General features: G+C 37.6%; 1 protein-coding gene across 4 annotated transcripts in view; it reads right to left on the bottom strand.

Moving 5' to 3' along the window:
* GTF2E2 (general transcription factor IIE subunit 2) overlaps positions 1-12,161 on the bottom strand; it is a 78,566-nt gene that overhangs the window by 41,685 nt on the left and 24,720 nt on the right. For all 4 annotated transcript variants that reach the window (XR_013525600.1, XM_002756920.5, XM_078347438.1 and 1 more), the window contains exon 3: positions 9,875-9,966. Coding sequence is in view for 3 of the 4 variants with exons in the window: in XM_002756920.5 (XP_002756966.1) it covers positions 9,875-9,966 (92 nt within the window). In the remaining variant the exon portion in view is untranslated. The remainder of the gene's footprint in view (positions 1-9,874; positions 9,967-12,161) is intronic.

Raw genomic sequence — 12,161 nt, forward strand, 5'->3', positions numbered from 1 at the left:
TTCACCGTCTTGGCCAGGCTGGTCTTAAACTCCTGACCTCATGATCCACCAGCCTCAGCCTCCCAAAGTGCTGGGATTACATTTTTTTAACTTCTCACATCATGTGATGCTAGTACTCACAATAACAGGCAACTACTGAACAGCCAAACTAATGGTTTCATAAGGAATCTTTCAGCACCGTGTGGCAGAGTGCAAGTAGAGCTATGTTCACTTTGCTAAAGCCACTATCAGGGTTTTTTTGTTTTTAGAGACAGGGTCTCACTCTGTCACCCATGCTGGAGTGCAGTGGCATGATCTCAGTTGACTGCAACCCCCGTCTCCCGGGTTCAAACGATTCCTGTGCCTCAGCCTTCGAAGTAGCTGGGACTAGATACATGCACCACCACGCCCAGCTAATTTTTGTATTTTTAGTAGAGATCAGGTTTCGTCAGGTTGGCCAGGCTTATCTCAAACTCCTGACCTCAAGTGGTCCACCTGCCTCAGCCTCCCAAAGTGCTGGGATTATAGGCGTTGAGCCACTGTGCCTGGCCTATCACTATCCATTTTTTATGCAATAGGGGCAAGTAGGCCACTGACAATTGGTAAGCTCTTTATGGCACAAACTAAAGCACAGTAAGGCTGACGATGTCAGCAAACCCTTCCCAATTTACATCTTCCAACATTCCTTCACACAGTGCCACTGACTTACAGGAACAAACAAGCTCTACTAGTGTAACAGAAAATCTAAGGAAAACATTCATTCTGAACAAAGAATTTTGACACACCAAGACTCAACTGCTTCTTACCACTACGAAATGTTGCAAAACATGGATTATATAGCAATAAAAGTAAAATGTATTATGAACTTTTCATATTTTTTGCAACTTTCTCAGTTATCATTCCCTTTGGTTTTATAACTTATTAGCATTTATGTCTTATAAACACGTCTGACAGTCCAGTGTGATGATTTTTTTTTTGAGACTGAGTCTCGCTCTGTCTCCAAGCTGGAGTACAGTGGCACAATCTCAGCTTATTCCAACTTCCAACTCCCTGGTTCAAGTAACTCTCCTGCCTCAGCCTTCTGAGTAGCTGGGATTACAGGCATGTACAACCATGCCCAGCTAATTTTTGTATTTTTAGTAGAGGCGGGGTTTCACCATGTTGGCCAGGATAGTGTCGATCTCCCAACCTTATGACCCTCCCACCTCGGCCTCCCAAAGTGCTGGGATCACAGGAGTGAGCCACCACGCCTGACCCAGTGTGATGATTTCTGAAGATGCAGTTTGTGATAGAAGAGAATTCCAAACCTAGGCCCACGAAAAACTCTAATAAGGTTAGTAATAAACAACTCTAATCTTCTGGATCATTTTACTGCACCAGTGCAGCAAGAGATAGAGAACAACAGGCTACCACTACAGTGAAAACTACTTATCAATGGATTTTACTGGGCTAGAAATCCAAGGTCTCCTAGTCCATTGTGCAGCATCTGCTGCAAACAATTTGCAAAACTGGAAAAAAAAAAACACTGAAACAGAAATCATAGCTACAGGACAAGTCAAGGTACTTATTGGTATCTCAGAGTAAAGTTCTTACTTTTTGTTTTTTAAATCACATTCAGTGAAAGGGCTTATAAAGAACGTTATTAATAGCAGAATTTATTGTCCAAAAAGGGGGAATGGGGGTAGAATCACACCACTGATAGGAACCTAATCGTGTCAGCATGTTCAATGACAGTGAGTAAAATGTACATCATGAGAAACTGAAAGGCTCCACTCTCAAACAGTATGGTAAGTTGACAAATTGATGGCATGTCACATGATGCTAAGAGGTTTATTTAATAAACTGAAAAACAGCTTGTTTATCCAGGCTGACAAATCAACAGATTTCACCATATATGTCTTGTACATTTTTTAAACAATACATTTCAATAAAAATTTTTGTGCTGCAGGAAAACTACCATAAACAAAGGGCATGACATATCAAAACGATGTCTTCATATCTGGAAACAAGAAGTCCATCTTAGAGAAACTGTGTTGGCATCTACAGTGAAGTTCCCCATTAGTGGCTGGCTCACAGCAAGATTCTACCTCTCTTGCTAAAAAAAAAAAAACCTCATGATACTGCTTTTTTTCAGAGCGGTACTATCATCAAAAATCCCTGTAAGATGTCTTGAATGGGCCAGGTGCAGTGGCACACACTTACAATCCCAGTACTTTGGGAGACCAACACAGGAGGATTGCTTGAGACCAGGAGTTCAAGACCAGCCTGGGAAACATAGCAAGACCCCATCTCCATTAAAAAAAAAAAAAAAAAAAAAAAGTCTTGAATTATGTTTAAAAATGATTTGCTTTATTAAACACAGACCAGTATACCTGAGAACCTAAGTCTCTTGCTACATACAGAAATCCAATGGCTTGGCAGAGGAGGTATTCTCAACAGAAGACTGAAGCTGAAGCTGAATTACAGAAGTAGTTTCAAGAAAATAGTAGGCCATCCTTTACTGAGTGCTTTGAAGATGAAGAGTGACTGCAGGAGCTAGCCTCTTACCAGACTTTTTAAAATAATATGAACCAGTTTAGAAAAAAACATTTGGACTTTAAGTGACAAGACATTTGGATTTCAAAGGAAAACTGAATCTCTGGAAAAACGATGTGGCAAAGGAAATCTTGTAATGCTGTTTGGACTTGAAAGTGAGGAAGGATACCAGCAAGTCTGAAGCATTCTCAAAAACCGTCTGGAAGAACTAAAACACAAAATTAAACAATACTTTCCCCTTCTTCCAACACAATGTGAACCTGGGTAGAGGATTCTTTCTTATCTCAAGCTCTGCCCAACTGATAACAAGTATAAGAAAATAAGTAGAAAATTTTAAAAAAGAAAAATACTCAAGTTTCCTCTGCCTATACCACTGACGTACACTAGAGTGGAGATCCTTTCTGGGGAGGAGGGAGCAACTACACACACAAACAGCAGGCTAATAAGTTGGGCAAAATAAATCCAAGGTCAAAAATATCATTCTCTTGTCTAAAGAACACCGACAATTATTATTAACTCATCATAACCACAACTTACTGATTAGGTTAATATATGCAAGCTGGAGGTATAACAATTCTCCGAACGGGTTCTCTGAGACCTGAAAATTATTTCAAGAGTGCCTCCACAGTAAGAAGACTGAGAAAGGCTGCTCTACTGCACTGAGGAACTTTGCCTCTATTAATTTGCTAAAAGTTTTTATCATAAATTGGTATTAAATTTTACCAGAAACTTTTTCTATATCCACGAAGATGATTACGATTTTTCTTTATTCTGTCAATATAACTTACACTAACTAATTTTCAAATATTAACCATCTGTGCATTCCCAAACTTTACTCCACCACAATGTATTATCAGATCTACAGACATATGTATTCACATCTTATATTTGAACGGATTCAATTTGTATCTGTTCACATCTTTTTAAGCATTTTTATACCTGTATTTAGTAGATATACCATCATGCAATTTAAATACTTTATTTAAAACTGTAAATAGATCCGCATTCTTGACCCAACCCTACTACTAACCAGAACTGTGTCTATGAGCCAGTCATTTAATGTCTAATGTCTATGGACTTCGAGTTTTTAAAATCAAAAATAATTGTCAGAAATAATTCAGATGGAAGCTAGGCCAGTGGTTCTCAACCTTCAGCATGTATCACAATCACTTGAAAGGCTCTAAAAGAACAGACTGTTGAGCTATACTCCCAGAGTTTCAAATTCAATAGGTCTGAAAAGGGCCCAAGAATTTGTATTTCTGACAATTTCACAGGTGATGGTGGTGCTGCTGTCTGGAGAATGACACTGCAGAAACACTAAGTTAAGTTAGAATAAACCAAATTAACCAAGATTTTTCAACATAGTGTTTTACACAACTGAGACATAAGGGATAATGGTGAATTTAAGAGAAAAATCATTTTATCAAAAATAAAGTACACCCTTAATATGTCATCTGAGAATTAAAGTACTGTCTCCTATGAAGAAAGAGGCTTCCTAAGGGGATTTTCATGGTAACTTGGGAGTTCTTTTAAAACTTACTCTTTAAGCAATAAAATTTCTTTTACGTTAACTATTTCTATAAAAAACCTTCTAAAATAACCATAAAGTTCTCCATCATCTTAACCAGGTCACTGAACATAATGTAATCTTTTTTGACATCTCAGTTGCTGTTCCATAAATTACTGGGCTATGGTGAAACAGTAACCATCTTAGGAGCCTGCGAGGTGAGGAGGGCAGTTTGTCCCAAGGCTGCATGCTCTCAGTATGACTCTGAAGTTCCTGTATTCGACCTTAATCTTTTCTTCTATTGAGTATTTTGTCCAAAGTTATCACTATCTGCTGTAAATGTCACTGTACCTATCTTAACTAGTTCCCTGATGCCTCCCTTGGAACTTTTTCCATATAATTTCTAAATCATTCTCATTAAGCAATTAAAGAGTTTCCCTATTAAATGCATAAACTCTAAGGAGCCTATCTGTTGTCTTTCTTTTTTCTTTCTTTCTTTCTAGAGGTACACAAGAGACAGTGGGAGACTGCCCAAGAACCTGTTTACAGACACCTTCCACATGTACTTCTTCCCTTTTAAAACAGGCCCTCCCCTCTTTATCTTCCAGCTCTGTGCCCCGCACAAAAAGTATGAATCTTACCTCCATTCAGAATTTATGATGCACAGCCTGAAGGAATAATAAACTCCAGAGACCCAAACAAACAGACAAGCCAAAATATTATTTCAGGGAAGCATTTATGAATGGTAATTGGGTGCCATAAACAATCCATTACTGGGATTCTTGTCTTTTCCAGTCACATATTTTTCACAATTAAAAATAAGACATTTTGGCCCCTGCTAGAACATCCTAAATTCTAGTATATCATAATCTGTGCAAAATTGTTTAGTTTCCTTTAACAAGCATTCCCCCCCAACACACACTCCCACCTCCACTCAGTACTGTCCAAGAATGCATTGCTCTTAGGGGGAGAATATGATAAAAGCAATGCAAAGAGAACACTGGTTTTAAAAAAAATAGATATATAAAAAGATATATTTTTTCAAGTTTTTTTTTTTAGAGACAAGGTCTTGCTGTGTCACCCAGGCTGGAGTGCAGTGGTGTAATCTTGGCTCACTGCAACTTCCACCTACCAGATTCATGTGATTCTCAGCCTCTCAAGTAGCTGGGATTACAGGCATGCACCACCACACCTGGCTAATTAGACAGGGTTTTGCCATGTTGACCAGGTTGGTCTCAAACTCCTGGCTCCAAGTCATCCACCTGTCTCAGCCTCCCAAAGTGCTGAGATTACAGGCGTGAGCCACTGCACTAGGCCAAGAATTTAAATATATGCAACTCTCAAAACTCATTCCTTGAATATTTATTAGCTAGAAGAAAAAGCTATTCAGAGAGCTGAAACAATATCAATTAGGGAACCTGACTCCTTTAAATATAACAATAATATTTTCCAAGACTGCCATGTCATTCAAATTGTGCTATGTGAGAGTCACAGATAAAAACAGTTAAAACATATTTTGTCAAATAATATCATTAAAGTTTTATTCTAATTAGTCAATTCTCATAGCTTTTCAACAGTTTAAGATTTCTGCCTTCTACTAACAAAAAACAAGGTATGCTAGCTGTAATAATGAGTAGTTTTAAGCAGTAGGTATCTTCCTCTTTCATTAAGTACCCAAAATAAAAATGTTAAGTTATTTCTGATTCATTTGCTTTTATTTATACTTAATAGCTAGGATCAGAGATCAAAAGATGTAGGAACACACATTTAAAAAGGAATAACAGGCCAGATCCAGTGGCTTACGCCCGTAATCCCAACACTTTAGGAGGCTGAGGCAGGCAGATCACTTGAGGGATCCCCTGCCCCCAGGAATTCAAGACCAACCTGGACAACACTGTGAAACACTGACGCTACAAAAAAATACAAAAACTAGCCAGGCATAGCAGCACGTGCCTGTAGTCCAAGATACTGGAGAGGTTGAGATGGGTGGATCACCTGAGGCTAGGAAGTCAAGGGTGCAGTGAGCCAGGATGGTGCCAGTGCACTCTAGCCTAGGTGACAGAGTAAAACCCTGTCTAGAAAATAATAAATCAAGGAATACCACAACTTTTATCATATCCCTTGCTTCATATTTTACTTAATTTTTAATCTAACATGATAAGCAGCATACGTTTTTTAAATTATTATAAAAACAAATTACTGTAATTCTTTCAGTCATATAATTTTCATCTCAAATACCTTAGTAATATATTTTAGCATGCATTCTACAATTTATTCCTCAATGGTTTTCATATTATCCTAAATATCTGTTAATTTATTATTTGAAATTTAAAATGAAGGAAAATTTTACGATTCAAATCAAATTTGTTATGGCTAGTTGGTTTGACAATGGAGACTGGCTTTGTTAACAGGGAGATATTTTCTAAAAATTGAGTAAGCTAAACCTTCATCCTAAAGGTTTTCACAAAAATATATTTTAAACAAAATAATTTTGATCAAAAAAATAGCAAAGCTGTATTAACATTAATAGTATTTCTATTTTCTCTACTGCTTCTGATTTTAAAGAAAGTACCTATGAAGGGAAGGAGGGGAACTGATACAAGACATTTGATAAGTCTTGCTAAAGCCTTTTTGATACGCTTCCTAGAAGCTAAGAAAATAAATGGTTAAGCACTAGGTAACAAATCCTTTGGCAAGTTGGGTGGTTTCCATTCTTTTGCAAGTATCAGCTGACAGATGCATGATGAAATCACTAGTGATTTTTGACATATAACTTGGAAGATTTTGATATAATTTCCATTAGAATTAACTTATATATTTGAACATCTATGTCTAAGCCTTAAAATCTACAAAATCATAAAACAGGAATGGATTTGCCAAACGCAAGAACTAATGGAAGAAGAGAGGAGAGAGCTGCATTCATTTCATTAAAGAATAAATTTCTGATACAAGATGAATTTAATCAAAACTTTAATCTATGTATGTTAATCTAATCAACTGCGCACTAACAGCAAATGTAAAAATGGCTCAAACAATAAGTCGTTTTTTAACACTTAGGGTTAAACATTTTAAATTTTAACTTATTTACAAATTATTGTGGCAGAAAAGTTTGATGGATGATCAATAAATGATTTTAAAGGTAAAAATATATAACATTGGGATAAAATTCAAAGGGAGTAACAGATGGGACAAACAAATTCAAAGAAAAATTAATTAAAATTCCCAATCATTAAGGTAGTTTGTTTCTATACTTTTAAATTAATAATGGCATTTAGATTCCATTAGATAGATTTAAAAGTGATATATTTTGTTGAAATACTACAATACACCAGTAATTCCATATTTCTGGTCACCTTTTAAATTTCTGCTTGAGACAGGAGCAGTGGCTCACACCTGTAATTCCAGCACTTTGGGAGGCCAAGGTGGGAAGATCACAAGGTCAAGAGATTGAGACCATCCTGGCCAACATGGTGAAACCCCATCTCTGTAAAAATTGCAAAAATTGGCTGGGCGCATGCCTGTAGTCCCAGTTACTCAGAAGGCTGAGGCAGGAGAATCACTTGAACCTGGGAGGCAGAGGTTGCAGTGAGCTGAGATTGTGCCACTGCACTCAAGCCAAGTAACAGAACGAGACTCCATCTCAAAAAAAAAAATAATAATAATTTTTTTGCTTGAATAATGCCACTATTTAAGCTTTTACTAACATCATGTAGTTATCAACTTAAATATGTACAAAGGGGTACATAGTTTTTCAAAACTGTTTTAGGTAACACGAGTAAAAATTCTGAACTTCACTGTTCTAAGACAGACAAAGTCATAAGTAAGCCATCTAGGGAAGTAAAGACCATATTAACAGAATAGCAAAAACATGGCCCTTAAAAGTCAGTCTCCCTCAACAGAGTGACAGCCCTGAGGGTGGGCATTTTTTTTCTGGGAATTCCCACCATTTATGCCATAAATAGCAAATAGTAGACTTTCATAACTGTTTACCAAGTGGGGAAATAAATGGATGAAATGAATGAACTGTGAATACTTCAGTGTCAAAATATTTAATAACGGGGAGTTATAAACTAACATATTTATACTATAACTCAAATACATGCCACAGAATTTAGACTCAGCTAGACACGAAGTCTCTTAAATTACAAAAGAAAAGCCTTAGCACAGTTAAAAATCTGATTTATTTTAAGCAATAGATGGATGAAATTAAAATAACAAATACAGTACTGTCTGACTTTTTCAAGAGATGCAACCAGTAACGAAATGGGAATAAGAGTTTGGCAGAAGAAGGGAGCAAATTCAAAATTACTTAGCCATCTTAGCTAAAAATGAAATTCACTTTAATAAATTTAGTTAAGATTCAAAGCCTCTGGTCAGGCATAGTGGCTCATGCCTGTAAGCCAAACACTTTGGGAGGCTGAGGTGGGAAAATCACTTGAGCTTACAAATTCGAGACGAGCCTGGGGCAACACAGTGAGACTTCATCTCTTCTAAAAATAAAAAAATGGCCAGGCGCAGTGGCTCATGCCTGTAATCCCACTACTTTGGGATGCCGAGGCAGACAGATCACGAGATACTGAGATTGAGACCATCCTGGCTAACACAGTGAAACCCCATCTCCACTAAAAATACAAAAAACTGGCCGGGCATAGTGACTCATGCCTGTAATCCCAGCACTCTGAGAGGTCAAGGCAGGCAAATCACGAGGTCAAAAGATCAAAACCACCCTCGCCAACATGGTGAAACCCCGACTCTACTAAAAATACGAAAATTAGCTGGGCGTGGTGGCATGCCCTGTAGTCCCAGCTACTCTGGAGGCTGTGGCAGAAGAATTGCTTGAACCTGGGAGGCGGAGGCTGCAGTGAGCCAAGGTCACACCACTGCACTCCAGCCTGGCGCCTGGTGACAAAGTGAGACTCTGTCTCAAAAAAAAAAAAAAAAAAAATTAGCCTGGTGTAGTGGCACGCACCTGCAATCCCAGCTAGTCGGGAGGCTGAGGCAGGAGAATCTCCTGAACCCAGGAGGTAAAGGTTGCAGTGAGCTAAGATCGCACCACTGCACTCCAGACTGGGTAACTGAGCGAGACTCTGTTTGAAAGAAAAAAAAGAAAGAAAAAGAAAAAAAGAAAAGAAAAGCAAATTAGCCAGGTATTGTGGTGCATGCTTGTAGTCCCAGTTACTTGGGAGGCTAAGACAGGAGGATCGGTTGACCACAGGAGTTCAAGGATGCTGTGAACTCTGATCGTGCGACTGCACTCCACCCTGGGCAACAGAACAAGGCTGTCCCAAAAAAAAAAAAAAAAAGATTCAAAGTAAAGCCAAAATCATATATGATCAAAACTTAGTATTTAAAAAATACTAAATATTCCATCAAACATTAAATTCTAATTCTTTTGTGAGTCAATGTTCTTCTAAGACTCTCAATAAATGTCTAATTTACTCCCCTGAGATGCAGAGAAGCCATCACCACCATCTGCCCAAACTAGTAATTTTTACTTCTCACATTAATGCAAGTAATATCCTGAAAAATTAATCACATCCTCCCATTGGCTTTACCAGCCTGAATTTCATTAAGAGGTGCTATGTCTACTGCCTAGGCACACTCTTATGAAGTGAAGTGGTGGGCTGAAATTGTACGCTTGAGTTAATGCAGATTAAATATACTTTGGTAACTTGCTGCAATGCCAAATTAATATAATGTAAAAGCCTTAAGGTATAATTGGCATGTAATAAACGGCACATATTAAAAATGTACAATTTTGATGTACACAGAAATTTAACTTCTGAAAACCCTAATCCCCTTCTTTTGCCAAAAAGTTAAACAGGACTTTTGTTATTTGAGGAACGTACTTACCTTCATGTAATTCACAATCTTAGCAAGAACACCAAATTTATATCCAGAGCTTCCGGATAGAGCTTTCAAGTTAAATGATCCATTGCTATGATCTGAAAATGAAGTTCAAAAAAACAGTAACACCGTCATATTAGATATGATTATGACTCTTGAGCAGCTGAGGTAATTTTAATGCTGGTAACATATTTCTTGAGTTTTTCATCTAATAAATTCTAACCTGTAAAATTTTGGTGAAAAATACAGAATCTTTGTGTATATACATTAAACTACCAATTTTCTCACTGAGGGTAGAAACAAAATATAAATAACATAAAAGCACTAAAACACAGTTTTTTAATAAGTATCCTTATTGTTCACGCCACCGCACTCCAGCCTGGACAACACAGAGAAACTGTCTCAAAAACAAAAAAAGGTATCTTTATTACATTCTTTTTTTTTTTTTTTGAGACAGGGTCGCATTCCCATTGCCCAGACTGGAGCTCAATGGTACAATCGCAGCTCACTGCAGCCTTGACTTGCCAGGCTCCAGTGATTCTCTCACCCCAGTCTCCTGAGACTACAGACACATGCCATCATGCCTGGCTAATTTTTGTATTTTTTGTACAGATGAGCTTCGTCATGTTTTCCAGGCTGGTTTCAAATTCCTAAGCTCAAGAGATTCACCCACCTCAGCCTCCCAAAGTGCTGTGGTTACAGGTGTGAGCCACCGCACCTGGCCTCCTTCCCCTTTATCTTGTTTTTTCTTTTTACTTTTAAATTTTTTTCTTTGCTTCTCAGTCCTCAGAAATAGTTATCTCATTCTTAATTCTGATTAGGCTCGCTACATAATCAGAAGTATAGTTTATTTAACAAGGGAACAATACAATCCTCAATCCCATCCATAAAGCTAACACAAGGAGTGGATTACTTCTGAGGGATGAAAAGTTCAATGTATCACTTATTAGATCAATTTCTGCTTACCAATTTAAGACCAAAAATGGGAATTAATTAGTGGAAACTGATAGGAAAAAAGATACCACAATTATTTTAAAGTAAGCTTTACAGATAAATTAGAAGTAAAAAGCCATAGACACTGCCACTGCATGAACATGGATGCTTACTTTAAAAAGCATCACAGTCAGGGCACGGTGGCTCAAGCCTGTAATCCCAGCACTTTGGGAGACCGAGGTGGGTGGATCATGAGGTCAAACAGATCGAGACCATCCTGGTCAACATGGTGAAACCCCGTCTCTACTAAAAATACAAAAAATTAGCTGGGCAAGGTGGCGCGTGCCTGTAATCCCAGCTACTCAGGAGGCTGAGGCAGGAGAATTGCCTGAACCCAGGAGGTGGAGGTTGCGGTGAGCCAAGATCGCGCCATTACACTCCAGCCTGGGTAACGAGCGAAACTCCCATCTAAAAAAAAAAAAAAAGGCATCACACCACTGCCTACCCACTTTCAGAAAATCCCTCCTCTCCTTCTCTATCTGGTGTGGAAAAACCTATAAAAAAGACCATTTGTTTCAGAACATCTATCATTTTGTTGCATTCCTACAGGCAGGAACCCTACACCAATGCATCACAAATGCATTCCATTAGTCATATGCAGGAACAGTAAGAAATTCATCATAAATACTAGAAAAACATCTTAGAAATACACATTCTATTAGCAAGGCATGAGATCAGATATTATAAAGTTCCCATGTGGCTGATCCACAAAGAGAGAGGTTAAGTAAAAGGGAAGGGGAGAGCCAACCTCCGGCACCAGTTTGGTAATAATAATTTAAACAGAAGATTGCATTAGAACAACCACAAGTCAAATGTAACATTTGTCAGAGATCCAAAGGAACAGCTTCTGGATGGCAATATAATACTCCTTTGAGATTAGTGAAGTCTTTATTGAGTATGCTTTTTTGAGACTAAAACGAAACTTCATATGCAATTTTCCTTTAAAACTAACTTTGTTACAATCTTGACAATTCGCACACTGAAGTCTAAAGTAACAACAACATTAAGAATACCTTACAGGTGCTTTTCCATTCACTATTTTAATTATGAAATATTACCTCCGTAGTTCATTTTCTCAAGGTATTTGGCACACTTGTAATAATAAAAGTAACTAATATTTATTATCTGCTAAATACCATGGTAAATATTCATATGTAATCCCTCCCAAAATTCCAACTTAAGAAGTATTACTGTACCCTTTTAAACATAATAAAATTGAGGCTAGTAAGCGACAGAGTACAGATTCAAATCCATTGTGAACCCTGTGATAAAACTCATTAAACAGCCTTTACACAGATTA

This window comes from Callithrix jacchus, chromosome 13 (assembly GCF_049354715.1).
Source record: "Callithrix jacchus isolate 240 chromosome 13, calJac240_pri, whole genome shotgun sequence".
Classification (NCBI taxonomy): Eukaryota; Metazoa; Chordata; class Mammalia; order Primates; family Cebidae; genus Callithrix; species Callithrix jacchus.